This window comes from Zeus faber (genome assembly GCF_960531495.2).
Source record: "Zeus faber genome assembly, chromosome: 1".
Classification (NCBI taxonomy): domain Eukaryota; kingdom Metazoa; phylum Chordata; class Actinopteri; order Zeiformes; family Zeidae; genus Zeus; species Zeus faber.
Genome location: NC_137193.1, coordinates 22,399,612 through 22,424,113, shown reverse-complemented (window position 1 = coordinate 22,424,113; position 24,502 = coordinate 22,399,612). Strand labels below are relative to the sequence as shown.

Below are 24,502 nucleotides of genomic sequence, written 5' to 3'. Positions count from 1 at the left end.
AAACGGAAATTATTCGATATCAAGTCATAATAAGCGTAATATATATTTATTTATTTTTAAAACCACGTTAACTGATGGACTTCTTTCATTTTGAATATTCAATAAAATATTGAAATCTACGTACATGCCTTCATGAATTTCTTCTTGATATAGTCTGCCTATCAATTGTTTTTTAAGCTTGCTTCCCCTTTTTAAGCTCAATAAACAGATAATATTTGACCGGAATCCCTCTCATTTGTTCGGAACACTGAAATCCTCCAGGTCACATGGACCGGCAGCAATTTGTTCAAAAATTTTTTTTTTTTTTTAGCGGTTTGATTGAACTTTTGTCATGAAGTATGTATATACTGTATAAATTTATTTTTTAAAAATGCCCCCAACCGGACTTTCAAAGCTTCATAAACGCCAATCCGAATTACGATCAGACTTTAATAACATAACTGGTTTATGGGTTGAAAAAGTCCTGACTGGACGGACACCAATGCTTGACGTCACCCTCCAGCAGAGCTAGCCGCAACAGGAGGCTGTCTGAGTTCAGAGGACTGCCCTCAGCATTTTGGGCTGCAGGAGTAGAGCAAAGCCATCAAAATACAGACGGTTACATAAGCAGCGTTAAATCCAGCGGCCCTTCACTGCTGCTCCGGCTCCTCCAGGCTGCAGCTGCCACGCCTCAAATCCAAGACAAACCATGTCAGACATTGCTTCTTCACCTTTTTCCTTCCCATTCACAAACAACTGAGTAAACACATATTTTAGTATTGCATGAATTAGTGTAGTGCGTGTATTTACAGACAGGTTCCCAGCCAAATGTGCTTGGACAGCAACATTTGAGGGGAAAGAGTCTACTTCCATTTACAACGGCCGTCTCCTTCATACTTCATAAATTTTAGACACGGCCATCACAGAAGGATAGAGTTATACTAGGCAGGCATTGCCTGGCGGTTCTAGTGTCATTGGTGTCCTAGAAACACCAACTCAACTCTTCCCTACTGGGTATGGCCCCAAATGCTCTCAAATCCCATCAGGCGGTCTACAGCAGAAAACAAAATCTGACAGACAGCCTTTCTGAAGGGAAGAAAACAGGCAATATCTACACAAATCTATTTGAACTACTAGTCCAAGTATCACGGTAATGACTAAGATGTTAGTGTTTTTAAACATTAACATACATATACAAGAAAAAAATGGTCAAAAATGGTTAAGTCATTTCAGTAACTTTAGGCTTCCTGCGTAGGCGCTTCTCAACCTGGGGGAGGAGGACAAGAGCCAACCAGGCAGGAGGACAACAGTGCTTTCAGCACCATCATTAGACACTTCGGAATAGTTTGGAAACGAGATCTGGAAATCACTGACAAAGGCCAGAGATGAAAAGCCACGAATTAGGAAGTATTGTAACCGTCCACATTCACACTTTGTTGACACATCAATAAGCAAATGCCACAAGTTACATCTGACAGGAGAGTAGTAAATGTTGAGTTAGAAATGAGTCCAGGCAGCATTGAAAGAGGGTGCGGCCCAGTTTCATTTGCATGGAAAACTAATCACAGAAACCTTACATGTACAAACACGCTGCCACTGGAGCAGCGCTCCTGCTATTCAAGCCAAGCTGAGCCACATCCTACTTCTTAGGATGGAGAGAGTGAAGATGGAAATACTGTTTAAACACAAATGGCATCAATCTTGAGACTTTCTGTTTCTAGTTTCTCTGTTAATAATTCAAGAGGTTTATTTGTCACATTCAGATACATAGGAGCGAGTCTTCAAGGATACTGTTTCAATTCTGTTTAAAACTGGTAAAAAAAGTGTGTTGACATTTGTGACATACAGTACAATGTTACAGGATTGCTTCTTTGTTAAATATAACTATTTAAGTTTTTGGATAATGGCAACATATCAGGATGTTTGCTGACAAGTTGCATGAATGAGGGAAAGAGAAAAAAATAGATGTTTTATTTTTTGCGCCAAGCTTCATCTGGCATTTCATACCTGCGTATTTTGACCAAGAGGGTTGGTACACAAAATGTGCACAGATTGGCTGCTGCTATAATGTTAAATGTCTGCTGTTATATTGTGCATGCCATTTAAGCAAAATGTTCATTTCCACTGTATTAAATTGAGAAATTTAACAATATAATCATGCTATTTTTAAGTTGTGTGTTATTGCACTTTGTTCTGGATTACTCATTGTGTTAAATGTAAACCTAACACAGAATTGGAGTGGATTATCCCCCCCCGCCCCCCACTCCAGACAGGAGCGGCTCACGTGCCAATTTCCTGCATTTTTATTTTAGATCCATTCATTTTCGTTAGTTTCTATTGAATGATACCAACATTTTAAACCCAACTAAGGGACGTTCCTTCTCGGATCAGGACAGCGGATTGCGTAATGGAGAGAGAGAGCGATCTCCGGTCCACTGTGCGTCCTGAGCTGAGAGTTGAGGAATGACAAAGAAATATCTTAAGATAACAATGTTTTTATTTTTAATACATTTATTGTGAGGAGCATGGCGTCCAGACAGAAGTTTGATTTAAAGTTCAACGAGAGTTTTGGTTTGGTTTTAGATACAAAACCCTGCTTCAAATAAAAGCCTGGTACCCTCTACAGTTGAGGTAAATAAAAGCCCGGTCACTATTTGAGGAAATACGCAGATGCAGTGTACAGCAACTGCAAAATTGTGTATATGTAAAAGTTGTCAAAGGACGTGATTAGACCGTCAACTACCGTACCAAATCTCTCATATGACACAACAAATAATCTCACCTTAATCCCAAACTGGACAGCAACTGTGTTAATCCTTTGTGTCTACAGCAGGAGTGTCACATCTCACAGATACAAATATTTCTGGAGAACATATTCATTACAAACTCCTGAGATGAGAGTAGCAGTAGGAGAAATTTGGGCAAACTCGACAATGGCTGCAGACTAGCTCCAAAATTGTGAATGAGACAACAAAGAGTAGAGGGAGTCAGAGGGTTGATTTTCTCACACATAGTAAAATAACTATGAGGTGTGTCATATTGACACATTTCGACAGTGGTACGTGCGTCGAATTGGTCAATGAAATCGATTTGCATCCAGTGGAGGCGTGGCGAAGCGCTGTGCGAAAACTATGATTTTTTAAAAGGCGAAGCTAAAAAAACAAAAAAAAAAAAACGCTCTTGAACGTTACATTAAACAAGGTTGCTGTCCCGTATAAATAAAAAAAAAAAAATTCCTACAGTGTGAACCAAACCTAACTTTTAAAAAAAAATATTGGACTTTAGAATTAACAACCACATGCGGCTGCCTTGAAACAAATGAGTGGCGGTTGCAGAGCAGCACATAACAGATTGAGAAGATTTGAAAGCCATCCTCCTCCTTTAAACTGTATAAAAAAAAAAAAATTAAAAAAAAGGAATAAGCAATGAGCTACTCAGAAGACGAGTCAAGCCGCTCTCTCAAGAAAAACACTGGAGTGAAAAAGCTAATAACCGTAGGAGCAATACTGTTCAATTGAATACGGGTTGACCAAAATACACTCCTCAAAAAGTGGAGGAATGCAGGAGCGTGATCGTGCAAGTGGGAAAACACTCAGACAAGATTATTTTGTTTGTGCACCTCGACGCTGAACAATGTCAGCCTGTCCGACCACATTTAAATATCACTAGTGTTTAGGGAACAGCCCCTGAACTGAACATCAGCTGAGAAGAATTCTGAGCCAACTCAGCCGGGAGGGGAAAAACCAAAACAAACGTAGGCTACAGGCGATCACATGACGGAGAGGAGGCGCAGAACGAGGGTTGATCCGCGTCAACACTGACAGACCGTTCAAAGTTGACACAGCACTCGCGTGTGTAATTAGCCCGTGTACACCGAACAAAGACTTCAAGCAAATACTGATGCCAACTTATGTCCTGTGACGACGAATAGGTTGCAGCCACACACCAGCTTTGCAAATGGTTTTCATGCCTTCACCATGGGAAGGCTATCAGCGACAAAATAAAATCAATCCACCTTTATAGTATTTCGCCTTAGGAAACCACTGAGAAGGAATCCATATTTACAATGGTGTCACGTTTCAACGGAAACTAAAATACAGTCATCTGCAATTACGGACCTTTAAATCAGAACAGTTGCAACAAGTATAATGACAAAGAGACTGAACGGTGTCATTTACGAGATGATTTTGAGTCCACTGTCGCAAGGACACACGGCACTGACACCGTAAACTCCTGGAAAAGTGTCAATGGATCATGACTTTTGACAACAAATGGTGAAGTAATGAGGTGTTCCGTCTGTCCACCTTTTTTTCCCAAGGTATACGTAGTACACATGAGACGCTTTCCTTTAAAAACAGATTACCTGGCATTATGCCCAACAGTTGGTGCTATACATTCAAGTGTTACTAATGGTTATAAAGATGAAAAAGAAATAGATTATGTAATGCAAAAAGGAAAAAAACATTTTGGTTCCTCTTAAAAAGGAACCAAAATGAAATCCCAAACCTGTTCTACCGGTTGGTGCCATAAAAACAATGTGGAATGACCGAGGAGACAATACTCTGGTGACATAGAACTCACCTCTGATGACGTGTGGGACGGTCTGTATTTATCTGCAATGACAAAGCAGAGAGACGTGTTAGAAGAACCCGGAACACACACACTATGAATCATTACAGAAAGTAGCTTTTTAACTGTGATACTGGCCTGATACATATGAAACTATAATTACCACAGCTTAATATATTGACTTCACTTCTGAGAGCGTGTATTTTCTGATGAAATGGGTTTTGCGCTGCAAGGATTACATACTTCCTGAGGTCAAATTCGATTTTAAAAACCTGTGTGAGCCATGGGCAGGGTAATGGAGCTGTTCAATCACACCACACTTGAGCAAAGTAAGTAAAAAAAATGAATGGAATTTTATAAAACTGTCTGAACATGGTACACAGCTTACAAATAAAATCATAGTTACAATTGCAACCACTAAATTGCACTGTAGACTAACTGTTGTGGAAAAAGATTATTTATTCCAAAAAACAAAAGGAATTGTACGACATGATTGCATTAAGTAGTGAGATTCATTGGGAATCAATGTTTAATTATAGCATGATCTCTGCTGATAGTAAACTGAAAAGTGTAAGCGCATGATTATGACTAATTTGAGGAGGCTCAACGTAATCATGGGACACACACACACACACACACACACACACACACACACACACACACACACACACACACACACACACACACACACACACACACACACACACACACACACACACACACACACACACACACACACACACACACACACACACACGATGAGAACGTAAAGAGACAAGAAAGGAGGACTTTGATACAGACCAGAGGCCAAAATTGAGTACTTTATCTTGCAAAAATTGATAGATGCAAAGTATCTGAAACCTCACTCCAATAAATCCAATATACTGTAATTTGGCCCTACAAAAGTGATAATTAAAGGTTAAAACATTTAAATTGTCTGAATTTCTCACACTCTGAATCTCTCTTGCAATCAAATGAAACTGTGGTTGCACCGCCAGGCAGTCGCACGTTTCCTTAAACAGCTCTGAGCTAGAGAGTCCCAGGACAGAAAAACGTGTTTCTGTCACCATCTTGCAGAGTTCTGCTCAGCTAATTTGTCTTTATATTAATCATTGCAGCAATGTTTGGAAAACTGCATTTTTTGTGAGCAAAAGCAGTAAAGCCAATACATTTCCAAGAAAAGTGAAATCAGAGTGGGTACATTTGGAAAAGGTAACAATATCAACCCTGTCCACCCTTTTCAAAACGAGAATATAACCTACTACTCTGCTCTGGATTTTTTTAAGTAAGGATGAACATAAGTGGTGGATACATTTTCTCATTTGCCTTGTAACATTTGAGATTTAAAGTTGTCTCATTTACATACAGACAAATGATTAAAGAATTCCAACAAAAGGCAGATCTCTCTTGCAACATGGTCAATGTAGAATAGTTTCGAAGAAGGTAGAAACACCGGCACAGGGTTATACGTTGGGTATGAGTAAATAAACCCTTCTGCGCACTAGAGTGGGAGTAAACATTTATTTTCCGAATGGATCAGATTGCAGTGAGAGCCTTGTGCATCTTGCATCAGCGTAGCCCAAAAATAACATAACTGGAATTCTGTCCTGCTTATCAGTGTGATTCCCTCTGCCCGACAGCACAAAACGAACACATCATCTGGTGTGAAGGGTTGATTAGTGATGGCAAAAGTCTAGACCAGAAATCCCTGCTGCAGCGATGAGTCAAACAGACTGCAGTTCTGGGGCGCTGGCCAACCCTTGGCTATGAAACCAGGCATCCTTGAGCTTAATTCACGATCTCAACCTAGGTTGCATAAACATTGATATTCTGTCTGCGGTAGTTCCCGCTCGAACTAGTAGCCTCTCTGTCGCCAATTGAAAGCTGTGGATTGACGGCGAGGCGACAAGACCCCTGCTTGATAAGCCTCACGTCCTCCTCATCGCCAGCCCTACTGAGAATCAGGACAGGGCTGAGTAGTCATTGACAGCAGCAGCAGCAGCACAAGAGGAGCTTCTTAATACCTGAATTTATCTGGAGGGAGACCACTACATTTTCAGAATCTATTCAACATTGTTTACCATATTATGTTGTCCCATGGCGTAAAGATGCTGCAAATTGCATCTATCACGTAAGATCAGTCTTTAACCCATTTCTGTTATCCAGTTTTGACATGTATGAAGATGACTCATGTCCTGTTTGTTAAACAGCTCGCCTTAAATTGCCTTCTTGGGAATAAATAAAGGAATTATAGTTGATTTGAGATATTGTTAAGATGAAAAAAGCATCATTGGATAGAAAATAAAAACCCAGCATCCCACCTTTTATCAATCAAATATGAAAGATCCTTCCCACAACTGAGTTTGACATGCCATGGGAGGGTAAGCACAGGGGTAAAACAATTAAATTAATTGTGGGACTTACATTGAAGTGTTACAATAATGAGGGACACAACACCAAGTTAGATGCGAACAAAATGCGTTCATTTATAAAAAAAAAAAAGGCAAAAGAGATTAAATAAAATGCTGGGTCTTGTCTCAAGACGCAGATGGAGACTACACCACGCGCACCCAGAGCCACAACCTGCACAATGAATTAGATGATATGTCACAAAGCATCCCGCTCCACAAACTCATCTCACACCGCCACCCAACCGAACGATGTAGAACATTAGCGTATCGGCGATGCAAACGTTCTGCAACTTCCAGTAAATATTCAACACTTTCTCCACTAATTCCTCAGGGTGCAACGGATCACAAAACTCACGGTTTGGATCGTATCACAGTTTTGAGTCACGGATCGGATCGATTTTTGGATCAGCCAAAAATGTAATTTAATTTAAAAAAAGAAAGGACGACCAATATAACTTTGGTTTCCATTTGTTCAGTAAAACACCGAAAGCAAGGAACTTTTGCCCATGGCCTAAAAATGAAAACAACATTCAAGATGTCCAATTTATAAATAAATCTTAAAAATTCATAATAATTCAATACTCACTTATTAAATGAAAGTGCAAGCATGAGGCACCCTTGACACCTTCCTCTAAACATGGCAGTGAATGAAAATATATGATTAGATCCGCCCCAAGTAACTGAATTTAATTCCATTAATTCCATCATTTAATCTCTCACGTCTATAACAAACTACATTTCATGAAAATTGGTTCAGAATTAAGCAGTTTACAGTTGATTTTGTAGAGAAGTCTGCGTCTCTCAATACAGATCGTATTTGTTGACTAGCGGATCTTGACCGCTCCAGTATGGTGGATGAGCAGACGCAAAGTGGCAACATTTGCTTCCCAACATGTCGTAAAGTGGCAACATAGGGCGAGGTATCGTAAACCAATCACTGTGCTTCAGAGTAAAACACAGCAGGCATCCGTCTTGTCTACCTTCTTTACATTGCAACCCTGCATCGAAATTTATGGAATTATTACTTTAAAATGTAACAGCGGCAGTAAAACCGTGTTTCACTCTGATGGTTGCATTTTGCAATTGATCCGCGCTTCACATGCAAGCTGAACCGAGGAGGCGAGATCCGTACGAATCCACTACATTCCACGTTACACCACTTCTAGTTCCTGGTCCAAATGTAGACCTGATATGGATCGAACTTGAACCACAACATGTCTGAGACGTCCCAGTTCTAACGACAACTCAACCGTGTCATTGGTTCAGCGGGTGTCATGAGCCAGACACTTATAGGCCAAAAAAATTAGAAAAATCTTAGCAAAACCAATAGGGATCCAGCCATGACCCCGAAGTAATATCCCCTTTAAGTAATTTCCCCCTGGGATTATTAAAGTATTTCTGATTCTGATTCTGATTAATAATACCTCAAACAACCCAGCAGCCTCGAGGGGCCACCCCTGGAAACAAATCACTCTGGAAATGTTTACATTTAACTATTCAGCACAATTAATAACCCTGCGTAATCGTTTAAAATTCCAGACGCCACTAAACCCCTTTAGCACCATCACACAACCACATAAGTATGTGTGAGAAATCAATAGGGGCATCCGCCGTGTGTAAACAAATGTACCACAGGGCTGGAGGCAGAGCGGGACACAAAGTGGCCCCTGTGTGGATGCCTCACCCGGCCTCTGGGCTCACAGTGATGTGGAGGGGCACATTCAACTTTTCCATTCACCACAATATGCCAAAAACCAGAAAAGGGAAAAAAAGATATCTCAATAACTATAAACTATGCTATCAATTAAAAAATGTCTACAGTCGAAATTACGGTTTGATCAATTGAGTTTCTAATAATTTAAAATCATTTTGGAATGGTCTCTTAAACGTATGGCAATTGAACCACATGTATTCTACGAATTGCATATAGTTTACGACTAAATGATTTTACCAGGAATGCTACTTTATTAAAACAAATAAACCATTATTTCGAATGCCTTCATGACAAAGTGTTTAACCAACAAACGGCTGTGAAACTCATTACCATTTGCAAACCGTTTCAGATCCTCCGGGGAACCCGCATGTGTTGTACCTGTGGTGTCCGGGCAGTGCAGTAGCACAGTCCCGTCCCTCTGGATCCTCACATCCCCCGGTCCGTCAATCCTCCTCTCGTGGTCCGTAACCGACGCATCGGTAGCTCTTGTGTTCCTTTTCCGTCGGTTCTGGGACAGAGTCCTGCAGCACTGGTAACACACGGCCCAGGCCTGCTCCTCGTTGATGGGCTGGCTGTACAGGCTGAGGATCTCCTCCAGGGACAGCAGCTCCTCGGCTCCGTCGCAGCTGCAGTCCGTGCTGGCGTCCGCGCCGAAGTCCCGCGGAGCGGCGGAGGAGAGCGGCGTACCGTCGTCGTCGGTCCCCGGGCGTTTGGCCATTTCTCACACCATCACCATACCGAGTGACAGGGGGAAAAAAAGCGCCGGGACTGAGCCGACAAAGCGGCTTGAATCCACCACTTCCCCCCCCGCGGTCAGGGACGCTCCACCACCGACACCTCGACGTCCGCTACGCTCCTGACGAGGCGCTGCTGTGTTGGAGGCTTTATTCGTTTACGACTACCACGTGACTGTGACGTCAGACGCTTTGAGCGTCGCTGACCCACCGGAAACGGAAGTTGTTTCCCAGGTTTGAAAAGTTTCAGCGCCAGCCAGTGAAACTAGCGCACGTCTGTATTGTATATATATATATATGTGTGTGTGTGTGTGTGTATATATATATATATATATATATATTATTCACACACACACACACACACACACACACACACACACACACACACACATTGTCCATTTGTCTTTGCCTCATATATCCCCCAAACACTGATGATTCACAGTCATTCTCTTTGTCCCCACTCACATTAAATAAGTGTCCCATAAATGTGAATCGTGAAAGGGAAATGCATACACCCACAGCGCTTATAGGGCCTATACGATGTAGAAGTTGCTCAAGTGATCGCGGCGTACACTGCCTTTATACTGTTTGCTTCCATTGCAATAAATAACATGTTAAATATTCATTAGGCAAGACCTTTAGACCTTTTATTGACGCATATCATCATTGATCGAGCTGTCAAGTCTCACGCTTTGTGTCCCACTAGTAGAAATACACCATTGGGGAATAAATTGGTGTCTCCCACCATGACAACAAAAATGAAGTGTTGGAACTAAAATGAAATCAAACGAAAGTATTCTGGCTTTAAAAATCATTTTATGATCAGCTTTTTTTTTTTTTTCCTCAACCACAAAACTCAGCCTGTGTACACATTTAACGTGAAGAAATAGGAACACAAACATGACCGACCTTTCAATTTGCTAGTTAAATGGATGTATGTCCGATCTCCATCTGTCTAAAACACATCTGAATATGTCTCCTGAAGAGAAATGGTTCTTTTAAGATGTCGTTCGCGACTACATTGGCCATCAGTCAATAATACGCTCTACTTGAATCTTTCAGTCAAGGCATAGGATGTGTTACCTGCCACCTGCTGGACAAATATTGTAAACCACTCCAGTTGCCCTACATCAATTAACCTTGTTTATGGTTTCCTGGTCATTATTTATGCACATATTTTCAGCTGGCATGAAATGTTTTGGAGCAATACTGTTTACACCTTTTTTAGTACAAACAGTTTTTCCTCCTGGAAGTGAAATGTTAAGCCACTTTGAAGCTGATTTATACATGCAACACCTTGCGCTACACATATGACACAGCTTTACAACAAAGTATGTCAGATCATTTAACGTCATATAACAGAAAACGAGATGTAAGTTACCTGAAGAATACTCACTGGTTACATGTTGGAACCTCTCCATTTAAAGTCAAAACAGGACAGCTAAAAATAAATCAAGGCATAGGCACATGCGGGTTTATTTGTTTGTTTTGTTACTTTGCAAAGCCCTATGAACAAAGTGACAAGAGCCCTCAAATTCCAAAGCCTCCCGATTTTGCTTTCCTTAACACCATTTAGGTTCATCTGAACTTGAAACATAAATAGTATTTACTCGGATTATGCAGAAACATCATTGGGATTATGCAAACTGGAGCAATCCACACTGGATGTAGAGAAATCTTTATTGTCGCGTGCTTAGGAGATAGCCTATTATGGCTGACTGGCCATAATAGGCCAATTTCCAAGCCGACAATGTCAGCGTGTTAGAGAAGCGCGTCGGAGAGTATGTACCTCCGTGAACCCACTCTCCATTCCATACATGCATCCGTGAATGGCACAATGAAAACGCAAGCACTTTGGGTGGAGGCGTGCGCGGGTGCTCGGAGAGCACCGGACCGCGTGGAGTCCCGAGCGCAGGACTTCACGCCCGTCTCGAGGAGCGCCGCTCAGGTCGCCTCGCGGCCGCCTCCCACGTCGCCGCGCTGCGCAGCTTCACCTCTCGTCACGGACGCTCCCGGGTTCCGTACCACAAGCGCAGCTCGTATTGATAGCCTGTCCATCCTTAGAGGAACCGTTTGCCTCCTTGGATGCTTTTCTTTTCGAGTCCCAGGTGGTCTGCGGGGGGGGGGGGGGGGGGTGCAAGAACTTTAAGGTCAAGTCATTTCAACGCTGCAACGCCAAGCAGAGCGCGTGGGCGACCACAGCCAACCGAGACCTGAGTCACTGATTCGTTTACCACAAGTGCAAAAATGATAAAGATCGTCGTTTATTTGTTTGAGCGTTTGATTAAATTAACCAATAGTGCTTTTTGCTTTCCAAAAATAAGTATTTTCCAGAATCCTCCACAAGTCATGTATTAGCAAAGGGTAAAAACTATTCTTTCATCAATAGAAAACATCATAAGTAAATGTAGGTGAAATGCCATGTGAACGTAAAGAGGCCAAATGCGCAGCCTCGGAATGGCATCAACACTCCCCGTTGCACACACAACCTTTTAAATCTGACAGTCACCATGTAGGCCTTGAGTGGGATGATCTCAGGTGGGCTCATCCCACCCAAGGCCTACATGGTCTCAGAGGTGTGCCTCAGTGTTGTCCACTGAAGGAATAAAAAAAAAACAAGTGAGACCTACATCATTCACGGAGCGCCTGGGTCTTCTCTGGTGGTTTGACCCCGAGGTGAGGGGCTGCTTCCCACACTGGGTCCCGGTGTTCACCAGCCTCTTCTCCCTGAGACCGCCGTCCAGACCCTTCCCCGCTGCGGCGGACACAAAGAAAGAGGCAGGGGGGGCAGTGATTCACGTTTTAAACTTTAGGTGGACCACCCGCTCGGAGAATCACATCAGGCGGGAATGCAACAAGACAAGAACGGAGGTTGGATTTGGACACAATGGGTATTGTTGAATTATCACTGATGTCGTTGCCTACAGGACGGAATTGGAATTGGCGATTGACAACACCAGTGTGTTTACAGAACAAATCCCCTTTGTTGTTGTTGTTGTTGGTTTTTTTTTTTACTCCCTGGTCGGTCTTATCTTGCGTTTGTTCAGAGTATACAGCACACACATCGTCATCACACCGGCAGTACACTCACTGTTGATCGCGGGGAGCGGGGTCTCTACGTCGGTGTTGGTGAGCCACGTAGATTCCGTCTCCCTGGTCCAGCTCTCGTGGTACCTCGGCTCGATGATCGCGTCCGCCCGACTCCCTCCGCAACCCATCGAAATGTCCGCCCCGCCCCCGCCCCCCCCCCCACGGCAGATGAACGCAGGGGTTCGAGGAGAAGCGTCTTTTTCTCTCCCCTTCTCACGACAACGGCGGCGGCGGCGGCGGCATCATTCCCGAAGCGGCGTGTGACGCCGTTTCTTGCGCTCACGCTGCGATGACGCTGCGCTCGGGGCGAGAGGCGACGCTCTCCTCCTCCAGCGTCCAGACAGCGGCTGTCAAATACACCCTGCCGACGTCATCGGGACGGGAGGGAGGGTCATAAAGACATTAAAACTCCCTTCTCGTAAAAAAAATAAATATATAATACACGTAAAAGGATGTGGCTTAAGGTCAATAAAAAGACAACTTCCACTGTAATACATGAATCGGTTCTAATAAAAAAAAATATCTGCATAAATACATCATGAAAAATACATACATGAATAAATACATTCTAATATAATAGTGTATGGGATAATACATCGCTTTCAATAAAATAATAGATACATAAATAAATCACTTATAATAAAAAAATATATGCATAAATACACAACTTCTAATATAACATTTTGTATTATTATTTTTTTCCCAATCACAAAACCAAGCCTGTACACATTTGACATGAAGAAATAGAAAAAAAACATGACTGACTTTTCAATTTACTAGTTAAATAAATGTATGTCCTCCGTCCATCTGCCTAAAGCTGAGTATGTGTCCTTAAATGAAATGGTTCTTTTAAGAGGTTGTTTGTGACTCAATTGGCCATCAGTCAATAATGCACCTTATTTGTATTGTTTTCACAAAAAAGGGATGGACCATGAGGCAGGTGGAACTGAAAGTCTGTACTTTCTGGGTGTTTCTTTAATAACGCTTAGACCAACTGAAAAGTACTATTGCGGATTAGTGCTGCTACATTGTCATGCAGAGACAGAGGGCGAGAGAGCTACAATGAGTAAATGAAAATATACCCAATCCCCATTTTTTAATAGTAAAATCATTTAAAAATCAATATGTGGCGGTAAATGTTGATATTTCAATTAAAACAGGCTTAAAAATACATTTAAAATTCATTGTTTTTGTCACATATTTGGACAACACTTTGGTAACATATACACATTTATTTAGATATTTTGATCACAGTCAATGATATTGACGATACAGTATTTGCACATACATATATTGGTTGAACTTGTAAGATGCATAAATCATAGGAGCATTTAATTCACAAATATATTGCTTCTTGATTGAATGACCTGTCCCAATGTTTTAGATGGTCAAAGCGGATTTCAAGAATTCCCAAACTTTCACAATTACGTTGACCCAGACATATTACACAAATAAGGCTACCGACACAGCACCTTAAAAAACAATAACAAAAAAAAACAAAACAACACATACACAAAATAATCTATCATCTGATTTTAGCATTTTGAAATAAATATAATTAACCTACATCAAAATTTTTTTTCTTCATTTTCTCCTGTACATGTAAATGTCTTGTCAGGACAGTAAGATGTGTATGTGTGTGTGTGTGTGAGAGAGGTTGTCAACATCATACACTGCAAAATTGACCATATAATCTGTTCGATCAGCTGGCTTCAATATATGCCAGGATTTTACTTACATTTCTTGGGATGAGGTGGAATAATTAAGTCGAGGTGAGAAAAAAAGGAAAGAAGAGACAATTCACAGTCTTTGTTTTTCCAAGCATCTCAGAACAGGAAACTAGTTCACCTCTTAAACATAACCCCATTTACCAATTAACACTTTTTTTTATATAGCTTTACGACATGGACTGAGGCTTCTTCCAGGAATGTCAGCCAGCGCGAGAGGGCAAGAGGGAATGATAATTATGGGAGAAAACAAACAAACATGAGCAAATAAATTAAGCATGTCTCATCTGAAAACCTTTGCACGGTAACACTCCGGGTGCTGATGATGATAGTAATGTTGGTGGAAATAATGTTTTCAGACTTTGAAGTCCAGCAGGTTGCAGTCAATCTTGTAGTACACGTAGGGGTAATACTCCTGCTGGCTCAGGTTCAACCCTGGGATATCCATGGACGCCTGAGGACAGAGAACGATTATACAGGGACGGAAACAAAAACATAGATATGAACTGTTCTTCTGGAACAAGAGTACCATTAACCGTACATCTATTACGGAACACACAAGAAAAATGGAAGTAAAAAACAGGACAGCGGAGAAACGACATTCTAACACCACTGTGTTGAGAAGCAATGTTTGTGCTGGAATTAAAAGCTGTGGTGCAAATACACATTTCAAATGTGTTCAAGAGTTTGATATGCCTGAAGCTGGGCAGAGGGATATATGACTCCCAGCTAGAGCAGATGGCTACAGGGAGAAGGGTTAAGCAGCAGCCATATTGATTTAACATGATGCACATAAACACATTAAGTGTATGCAAAGTCGTGTTATCTCAATATAATTGATTTACACTTGACTTAATTTAAATTAGTTTGGAGCGTCATAAGTATATTTATGATAGGAGTAACACATAATCAAGTACCATACTGATTAAACGACACCACAAAAAGCAGTAAACAATATAGAAAGTACCAGAAAATACATTTATTTAAGAAAGGGCGGGCTGGGGTGGTGGTTTATTGGAAATGCATTAATTGACCGTTTGATAAGTAATCGCCTTCCAGACGCTCTGGACAGTGTGTGTCGGTATTAAAAGTCCCCCAACGACAAATTTTAACCATTTCCCTGGTGTGACGAGTTATAAAACGCTGTTCTTTTCAGCTTGGTGTCGGACGAAATGTTTTTCCCGACAGTGAATTGAGCTGGTTTGGGATTTCGGCCACATATAACTGCCGTCATCTTACCATCTAATTATCTTAATTAAAAATTGCACACCAAAAAAATAGTTTTCAATTGTTCACCACCCATGATCCCCCAAACCTGAAATACATATAGTGGGAGGAGAGCTTCTGGGAATGAAACTCACGTCGATGATGGCCGCGCTGCTGTCCAGGTGCTTGTAGAGGTCGTAGAGAACCTCTCTGAGCTTTTTCATGTTTTTCTTGTTTGGCTGGAGGAGCATGGCCTGGAAGTTCACTGGCAGACCATATCTACCCAAACAGTTAAAACGTCAATTCATAGTTTAGTACAGACAGAGTCAAAATAAATGCCTCTTGTATGTTGAATCAATAAAAGTGAAAGGTCGGCGTCAAAACGTTGCTCACCTCAAGACTGACTCCACAAACACTCGCAGGGCTTTTATGTGAATCCAAGCGATGAAGGCCTCACTGAAGTTCACTTTTAGCCATCGTACCAATGGCCCCTTCACGGACAGAAAATACATTTTAATAAAAATGAACCAGCTTTCAACTAAGGAAAAACACACCACATATCTTACTTTGTTGTTTTTATCATTGTAAAGAATGAGCCATATATCCAACTCTTTCCGAGCTGTGTTAACCCAATACTTCTGGTCATTTTTGTCAATTTTTTCCTCAATCACAGCGATTGTCTCCATCCAAAATCACACCAACGCACTGAAATGGCAAAACATGTGATTCCATTTTTAAAACAGTGATGAGGTCCTCACTGAAGTTCACTTTTCAAACAGTCACGGTGAAAATAACGCAAATATTTAGCCACATCAGCATTTAGGAATCTGCACAACTTGTTTCTTGACAGCGAGCAGTTGGGAGGGGTAATGAATTCATGCACATACGGTAAATACTGTATCTGCATGTGGTATGGGGGTGGTGTGGTTTGAGCTACACCTGTCTTGGGTCTAGGTCACTGAGCCTGGGATCAGTGTGGCTGTACGCCTGTTGCGTTAAGAGTAATCAACGAGCAACAGGTAAAACCCCCATCCCCACACACAGGAGAGGAGGCCTTGTCATGACATGTTGTCAATCTGCTCCGGGCTTGTTTCCTCTTGCCCACTCTCTGCAAATAAATTGGTGTGTTTTCAACCCCATCGTCTCTGTGCCAGAGGACACTGAATACACCAATCGGGTGGTGTGTGGTGGGCGAAACTGCCACAATGGCACCTGAACAGGGACTCTCCAGCATGGGGAAGGGACACAGAAGGACCATCCGAAGACACCCTGGAGCCACAAGTGTGTCAAATGGCAGCCACAGCACCAACCCTCTCCTGACTGGTAGCAGCAGAACCCAGGGTGTCCGGCAGATGACAGAGAGAAGCAGCTGCAGAAATGTCCACGGGTAACCGCCTGCAGCGAGCCGCTGTGCCCACCCAGCGCCAGGACCATCTAGCACCACAGCAGCCAGACCACCCCTCCAAGCAGCCCCCGCAACAGCCTTGCCCGGCTAAACCACCACGAGCCAGCACAGCAGCCTGAAGCCCCACGCCCCGGAAGGGAGGAGGGGGTAGTCTGCTTCGGCCCCCTGGGGAAGGGTTGCCGGTGGACCGTGCTGTTCAGGAGAACCAGGTCCCCTGGAAGGGGACCAGTTCGGTTTTGTTGGACATTTTAGTTTGCTTGAGGTATGGGTACCCTGTGTCAGAGTCTGTAGTTTTAGCTATGGGAACCCTGTTGCAGAGTCCAGGCATATTCAATATTATTAAATGTAAATTAGTTAGTTAAATGTCATTAGCAGGGCATACAGACACCTTTGATTATAGATTGTGATCACAGATGATTGACATGATGGGAAAATATAGTAAAATGTTTGACAGTAGCTCAAATGATCCTTAACAGTATATTCAAAAGTGACTTCCATGTCACTGGGGGTCCTAAACATCAAAAAGAAAAGAAGATGGTTGAAACAGAAAATGGAGGTCGTACAAACTGTTTCTTTTTGTCGGTGGACAGACGCGTCATTTCCTCCTTGTCCGCCTTCATTTCTTCCTCGTTGTATTGGAAGTCACGCACTGTAAACCTATGTCAGACCAAGCGGAGAGAGTGCCAACTGTCTGTTAGTCTGAGATTTAAAACACGCACGCACGCACGCACGCACGCACGCACGCACGCACGCACGCACGCACGCACACACGCACACACACACACACACACACCTCTGTATCGTGACAATTAGAGAGGATGTCAAGTGTCAACAATTGTGAACCCAAAACGGGCCAGTGAGGCGGTTCTTCAAGATGTGCTTGAATCCTCTCTCCGCTCATTACTGGCTGATTAGTGGACATAAACTAGATGCAGGGATGTGATCGGAAAGAATAAACACATCCTCAAAGACCTTTAGGGATATATAGGTCAATTCAAAATGAGCAGAACTTACTTGTTTTCTCTGGCTTTGTGCTTGAAATCATCAATCGCCTTCCTGAAGAGAGTGACGCTGAACAGGCCACTGTCGTTGTCTTCAAAGAGGAGGCTGTGGAAGATGACGTGGAGAGTTATGGGTGGTGGACCCTCACCAAAACAATATTTAATATCAACAAGCTGTGCTTCAAAGAAAAGCTTGGCGTTTTATTGAAAAATTAATAAAGCTGGATGCCCCTGACGATTACATTGATTTTTAGGTCTCACAGGATCCTGTTGCCTCTTTTAAAAGTCCTTTGTTTCCCATGATTGTCTACTAACTATTATCAAAGTAACAATTGTAATAAAAGGGTATATGAACAATAGCACAGGTGAATAGTTTGGCCTGATTAGAAATTGTCTCAAGCTTTTTTCCTCCAATATAAGTTACTAGCCTGAACATTATCCAATTTTAAGCTGTATTGAACGGGTTTATATATTGTATTTTCTATTCTATTCAGAGTTTAAGGCAATGTCATATACAAATTGCATAGAAGGAAAGGCTGACACTGGAATAAAACAGGATCAGTGAAAGTTGTTTCTTTAAGGTTGTGAATAAACAACTATTTCAATTGAAACGGCCTGTATCAAACGTTCTGCCCAATACAACTAAGTAGAGCATACAGAAAAGAAAATGTAATATTTATTAGATTTGGTGTGACTGAAGTCTGCTAACCACTGTGGACTAACTATTCAGGACAATTCATGACTCAGTCAAATTCAGGCAAATGGCATACTGTTGTTGCCATGATTATTTAAATCTTACTTGGTTGAACGTGGGACCACCATGTCAGACAGGGTTTCATATGTTTTCTGCCAATCAGCGTAGTTTGTTCTGGAAAAGAAACACAATAACTACACAACTTCATATGAAGACATTTCTTCAAATGTAAGAGCAACATCGACGCTCTGCCTCAAACAGGCTTGTCCTGGTAAATGGTAGGTATGGTACATACTTTGGAACAACCACCAGCATGGTGATCAGGTACTCCGAGTCCAGCACAAAATCCTCTTTCTTCACTATGTCAGCCAGACTCCGGGTCAAAAGGCTCCCCCTGTGGGATAACATTGTTTACAATACAAACGTCAGGCCTGTTCAACTATCTTTCTTTCTTTTCTTTTTTTTTTTTAAGAAAATACATTTGCAGGTACAATGTGCTTTAGGTTCTATAAGGAAGTATTATAGTCTGAGATGCTTTTAGAAGAATGACAATTTGAAAATGGAAAATTTCAAAGTCGACCAAATATGCGATTACTCACGCATTCTTCCTCTCCAAGTTCTGCAAATTACCCTTCAGGTTGTTGTAGGCCGACGCTCGGGCCTTCAGGTCGTTGTCTATCTGAGTAACTTGCTGTGAAGCAACAAGGGATTTGGGTCAAACTACGTATCACTTTGACAAATTCAAGAAATTATCGAGGCGTTCATAAAACATCACTAGATCCTGAGCAAATCCATTCAGCGTTCTTATTATTCATCTTGGTTATGTCCATGTCTTTATATTCCAACAGCTTTAATATAGTACAGATAGATTAAGGAATGTTCTGATTAAAGAAACACACAGCATTGCACAGTCCCATGATGTAGCGACCACACATGGAGGACGACATATGAAGTTGTATCCTTGATTGGAGCTCCATCTCCATCCAAATGTCTCTAGATGAACGGTTGATAACAGCATGTATTGCCAATTATAGTTTCACACCGTAAGACATTGCACATGTTGATTGCATCAACATTGCATTACAACATACCTTGGAGATGATCTCGGAAATGTTTTTCAGTGACTGCTTGATAGGATACTTGGCCATATCCCACTGGAATCTGGTGACATAGGTGACCAGGTCAACTGGCGGGTGGGGGACAGGGAAAAACCAGAAAACACATTCATCATCTCTCATTAAATCGGTGCATCAAATACAGCTGTGCTGTCCAATCACTGAGAGACTTGATGATGCTCAGAGTCAGCAGAACTTGAAGCAGAGATCAAATCTTGTCATGTGTTATCACTCGGCTTGTCACACTGTTCAAAGCCATAATAACTCATATTATTGAACATAACAGTGTTTTCCCAGAATTTAAAGCACACAGATAACCCAAAAAGGAGGACAAAGTCATATTTTACAAAACTGTGTAGAGCAGATGGACATAAAATTATTGTTATTTATATTAATACGCATATATTTTTTTGTAAAATATATGTGCAATTTTTGTGTAATTGAATGAAACAGAAATAAGCTCAATGCAGGGTTTCTCCCATTGTATTGCAAGCCCGGTGGCACTGTATTTTTATTTTTTTTTTTAATCAACATTGACCACATACACATTGACCATCTAGCCCCTCCTCTAGGTGCTCACTCTAAATCAAAACATCTACAATAAAAACACTATTTTTATTGGTTTTGTTTGGACAAAACGCACAGGGGATGATATATATCAAGAAATCTGTGATGAGCTGACGTCAGCTTGTGCAGAGCGTAGAGAAAAACGTTGGAAGCCGCGCGTTCAGAGCGGTCGAAAGCCTCAGCATTTTGTTCACAGAGATTATAAATAATATTTGAAAGGTTCCCTTTAAAAATAGGAAATGCAATTTAAAGGGAGAATTATGCAGCCACGCCTGTGGCAAACATCAGCACCACCCATGTAAAGGGTAAGACTTTGGTGTAAATATGACACCACTATGACAAGTCTAGCTGTCAGTTCCATCAATATCTATGTATATATGTGTATCACTATCAAATATGTACTTTCAAGTGAAAGAACTCTGTGCAACAGTATGATGATCACAACAGAGCTTTACCTCCATTGGCGAGTAGATTCTCCTGGACTTTGTCTCGGCTGTCCTCCAGAACATCGGCCATGTACTGGGCCACTTTCTTCACCACACTGGACATCCGAAAACAAGAGGAAAAACATAATGATATAATGGATATTGACACAACTGCCACCAAAGGACTTTGGTGCTGGATTAAGACACTGCACTCCTAACTGAGCTATGGAGTCTACAGGCTGTGACATGAATATATATGCTTCCAGAAGCCTAACAAATACAGAAATATTACCACAGAGTAGATTCATTGCAAGCATTTATTAAAAGGTATTATATGAATGTGTACATCCATTAAATAGATACCAGGTACATCTTTATGAACTTGGCATGAGCAAGGCTTACCTCTCCACAAAAGTGTCTAGTTTAGCAAGCTCATCTGACAGACCTACTAAAACATCAAGGGTGCCAACCTGAGGAGGGACAGAATACAGAACATTTAATATCAATAATAGCCGGCTCTACCAATAGTCCATACTCATTAACGTCTCTGCGATGCTGACCATTTAATCCCTAAAAATGTTTTTCAAAATGTGGAATGTGACATTTTTGGCAAGCAGTACACTAGTCAAATCCTGCATCAAGAGAAGCGGCAGAAAGTCACATGTGATATTCACTTAAACACCAATACAGAAAAAATAGATCGGTCACTCGTGACCTTGAGGTCTGGAATGTTGAATTTGTTGTTGGTGGAGAGGTTGTTGGTGCGCGTGGTGGCCACCATCATCTTGTCCCAGGTCTGCTGGCATGTCTTCTCCCCCGGTGCAGAGATTAACCAGAATTCTGTCATGGCTGCTGGCAGAAAGGTAGCTCACTGGGCCTCCACTGTAGAGAAGTCACTACTGCAAGAGAAGATGATAATTGTTTTTGTTTTTTTAAGGCAATTATCAAGTCTAAGTTCAAACCAGGATATCCGATGATGGGTGACTTTTATTTTATTTTATTTTTTTTGCTTGAATGAAGGAAATCTCAGTGCTTTATCTCTGTCGTTTCAAGTTCCACAAAGAGGGAGAACTCTCTTCATAAATACTTAAAATGTTTCTTCTAAATGTATGAATTTAGTGCAGAAATTACATTTCTGACCCAATGGAATAGAGAGAGAAACAAAACCAGGGGGAGAAATTTTACACTAGAAGAATCAGTGTCACATTACACTGTTCCTCTTTTTGGCTTAGTCCTCATTTTATTCCATACAATGATTTCCTGGTCATGAGCTGTTTATAACAAAGCACATATATATATATATATATATATATATATATATATATATATATAATTGGTTATAGATGATTGAATCACTACTAAAGTTTAATGAGGTAGGTAGGAAAATAATAATAATACATGGGTCGAATGTCATGTCATGTGATGTGATCATGCTGATGTGATGTATATTAACCTCTGAATACTACCACCATCGGTTAGTAACCAGCCAGACGAGTATGTTTATTTCGATAACAATTTAAAGAAAGTCATAGATTTTCAATAGAAAAACCATCGATATAACATATAGCTACATGTGTAAAATAAATAAGAAATGAGCTTACTGACATTAGCTTGCTAGCATTGCACGTCTAGTTTGTCACGACATTGAAATAGCAGTATTTGTTGACTTACTGGTAGGCTTGACGAATTCCTTATTTATTCAAACAGTGTTTAAAAAATAAAATATTCAAAATATCCAATGCATAGCTCACAGCAATAAGAGGTTTGCGACAGAGAGCTCCTTCTGCACAGCGTCACACTCACTGTCAGCTGATCAGATCACTTCTTGCACATGCGCGGTGGCGTTCATTCGGTCGGCCGCCGACTTGAAATCCCCTCGCCGTCCAGCAGATGGCGCTATAGACGCCGTTAATTTGCATACGGATGGGATTAGCCACAATAAAATAATCAAAAATACGAATGGGGAAAAATAAAAATTACAATAAACAATTATGTATTTAGATTTATATACAGAAAGAAGATAGAAAAAAATAGAAACATATAATATGTATATTTACAAATAAGTAATGCATTACTTGTGTTGTATAAACCATTTCGCAAATAAATGTAGCACTATTTATGTGACTAAATATATTTTCATACGTTTTATCACTGGTGGAGTGGAGTACGCTCTCACTGTGTCGGATTTTGGGACGAAAAACATGAGAATATAATCGCAATACAGTGTAAATTCTATTGCTATTGGTGGCGTCGATTGCGCGCCGCTATCTGATCGTCAACTCGAGCGTCTCGCAAAATAAATATGCAACTGGTCATTGACTTTGAAGCGGTATAGTTCGTTTTTTACAACCTCCCTTCTATTCGAAATGAGAACTTGGACCGAAAAATATTTTTTGGCTGGAAAAAAAATGAACAAAACCAAACTGGACACTTTGACAGTACAGCGCATTGCGTTCATTCTTGGTTTTCGCCCATCGTTACTGCTTCCTAAATGCCGACACATTGACGGACTATAAAGAGTCATTTTACGACGGAGGCTAAAGTTACACACGCTTGGGAGTAAACCCAGGCTCTCCTTGAACCTTGGTTTCATGTGTTTGTTTCTTGCTCCCCACGGAAGTCTTTTCCAGCTGCTGAGAATCCAGTGTTTTTGTATATACCGGACACAATTTTTCCCAATGTTACATTAATTGAATCAAATCAATAATATCAAATCAATAATGACTATAACACATTCCTATGCCAGTGATTTATTAGTGCATTGTACTCTTGAGTCCTATATGCTCTATAAATTGGGAAAAATCAAATAAAATGGCACCGTGCTTGTAGTTGAAGAGGCACAATGAGAGGTGACAGTTTTACCGTGTGGGTGTTCTGTCACTTTGGAGCATTTAGTAATCACTCTTGCATAACGTCGGAGGTAAAACTATTTATATGTTAGAATTACATCTCCGATTAATTACTAATCGAGAACATGCCAGTCTGCTATGTACTACATTCTATAGATACTTTCTATTACACAGTGCTATGTACTACTTTCTATACATACTTCATATTACACATTGCCGCTATGTACTACTGTCTATAAATACTTTCTTTTAAACTGGGCAGCTATGTACTACTTTCTATACATACATTCTATTACACAGTGCTGCTATGTACTACTTTCTATACATACTTTCTATTACACAGTGCTCTTAAGTACTACTTTCATACATACTTTCTATTACATAGTGCTGCTATGTACTACTTTCTATACATACATTATATTACACAGTGCTGCTATGTACTACTTTCTATACATACAATCTATTACACAGTGCTGCTCTGTACTACTTTCTATACATACATTCTATTAAACAGTGCTGCTATGTACTACTTTCTATACATACTTTCTATTACACAGTGCTCTTATGTACTACTTTCATACATACTTTCTATTACATAGTGCTGCTATGTACTACTTTCTATACATACATTCTATAACACAGTGCTGCTATGTACTACTTTTATTTTTCCGCCTCTTTTCCTGTAATCTTGTTCTATGCATTGTTGTATTTTATCGTGTGATTAATTTTGTTTATGTGATCTAACGTGTCTTTGAGTACCTTGAAAAGCGCTACACAAATAAAATGTATTATTATTATTATTATTATTATTATTATTATTATTATTATTATTATTATTATCACTTTCCTTGCATACCTTCCCATCACTGCCGCTACATACTATTTGTCACCTACCCATATTCTGATCTCTACATTGCCAATCAATACATAATAATTGCAAGATTAGCATTAACAGTGGAGTTTCGGAGAAGCTTAGTTGACGCTGGGTAAAAAAAAGATTAAGAAACCTGTCAGTC

The 24,502-nt window shown here is 40.9% G+C and overlaps 3 protein-coding genes across 3 annotated transcripts in view; all 3 read right to left on the bottom strand.

Moving 5' to 3' along the window:
• spire1a (spire-type actin nucleation factor 1a) overlaps window positions 1-9,517 on the bottom strand; it is a 29,144-nt gene extending 19,627 nt beyond the window's left edge. The window contains exons 1-2 of the mRNA XM_080013861.1: window positions 9,052-9,517; window positions 4,561-4,592 (exon numbers count right to left, since the gene is read on the bottom strand). Coding sequence (XP_079869987.1) covers window positions 4,561-4,592; window positions 9,052-9,391 — 372 coding nt within the window. The 5' untranslated portion in view covers window positions 9,392-9,517. The remainder of the gene's footprint in view (window positions 1-4,560; window positions 4,593-9,051) is intronic.
• A 782-nt stretch (window positions 9,518-10,299) lies between these two features.
• Window positions 10,300-12,625, bottom strand: LOC307230900 (brain and acute leukemia cytoplasmic protein; the record flags this gene model as incomplete). Its single annotated transcript, XM_080001390.1, has 3 exons — window positions 10,300-11,520; window positions 12,038-12,162; window positions 12,499-12,625. 3 exons carry the CDS (start codon window positions 12,623-12,625, stop codon window positions 11,398-11,400), a joined length of 375 nt encoding a protein of 124 aa, XP_079857516.1. The 3' UTR covers window positions 10,300-11,397.
• Window positions 12,626-13,720: 1,095 nt separating this feature from the next.
• Window positions 13,721-22,423, bottom strand: atp6v1c1b (ATPase H+ transporting V1 subunit C1b). The gene is made up of 13 exons (XM_080014001.1): window positions 22,309-22,423; window positions 21,353-21,536; window positions 21,040-21,107; window positions 20,668-20,753; window positions 19,622-19,716; window positions 19,130-19,221; window positions 18,826-18,924; window positions 18,636-18,704; window positions 17,850-17,942; window positions 17,399-17,492; window positions 15,824-15,921; window positions 15,586-15,709; window positions 13,721-14,678 (listed from the first exon to the last, which is right to left on the bottom strand). The coding sequence occupies exons 2-13, from the start codon at window positions 21,482-21,484 to the stop codon at window positions 14,580-14,582; spliced, it is 1,149 nt and encodes a 382-aa protein (XP_079870127.1). The 5' UTR covers window positions 21,485-21,536; window positions 22,309-22,423; the 3' UTR covers window positions 13,721-14,579.
• Window positions 22,424-24,502: the final 2,079 nt, after the last annotated feature.

Bases quoted from the DNA above. Each gene is read 5' to 3' on its own strand.
- atp6v1c1b (XM_080014001.1), bottom strand. From the start codon at position 21,484: ATGACAGAATTCTGGTTAATCTCTGCACCGGGGGAGAAGACATGCCAG. The intron at 19,222-19,621 runs GTATGTTGTAAT...GTTGCTTCACAG, and splicing joins TTTCCGAGATCATCTCCAAG to CAAGTTACTCAGATAGACAA. The intron at 15,710-15,823 runs GTGAGCAACGTT...CTGTTTGGGTAG, and splicing joins TTTGTGGAGTCAGTCTTGAG to ATATGGTCTGCCAGTGAACT.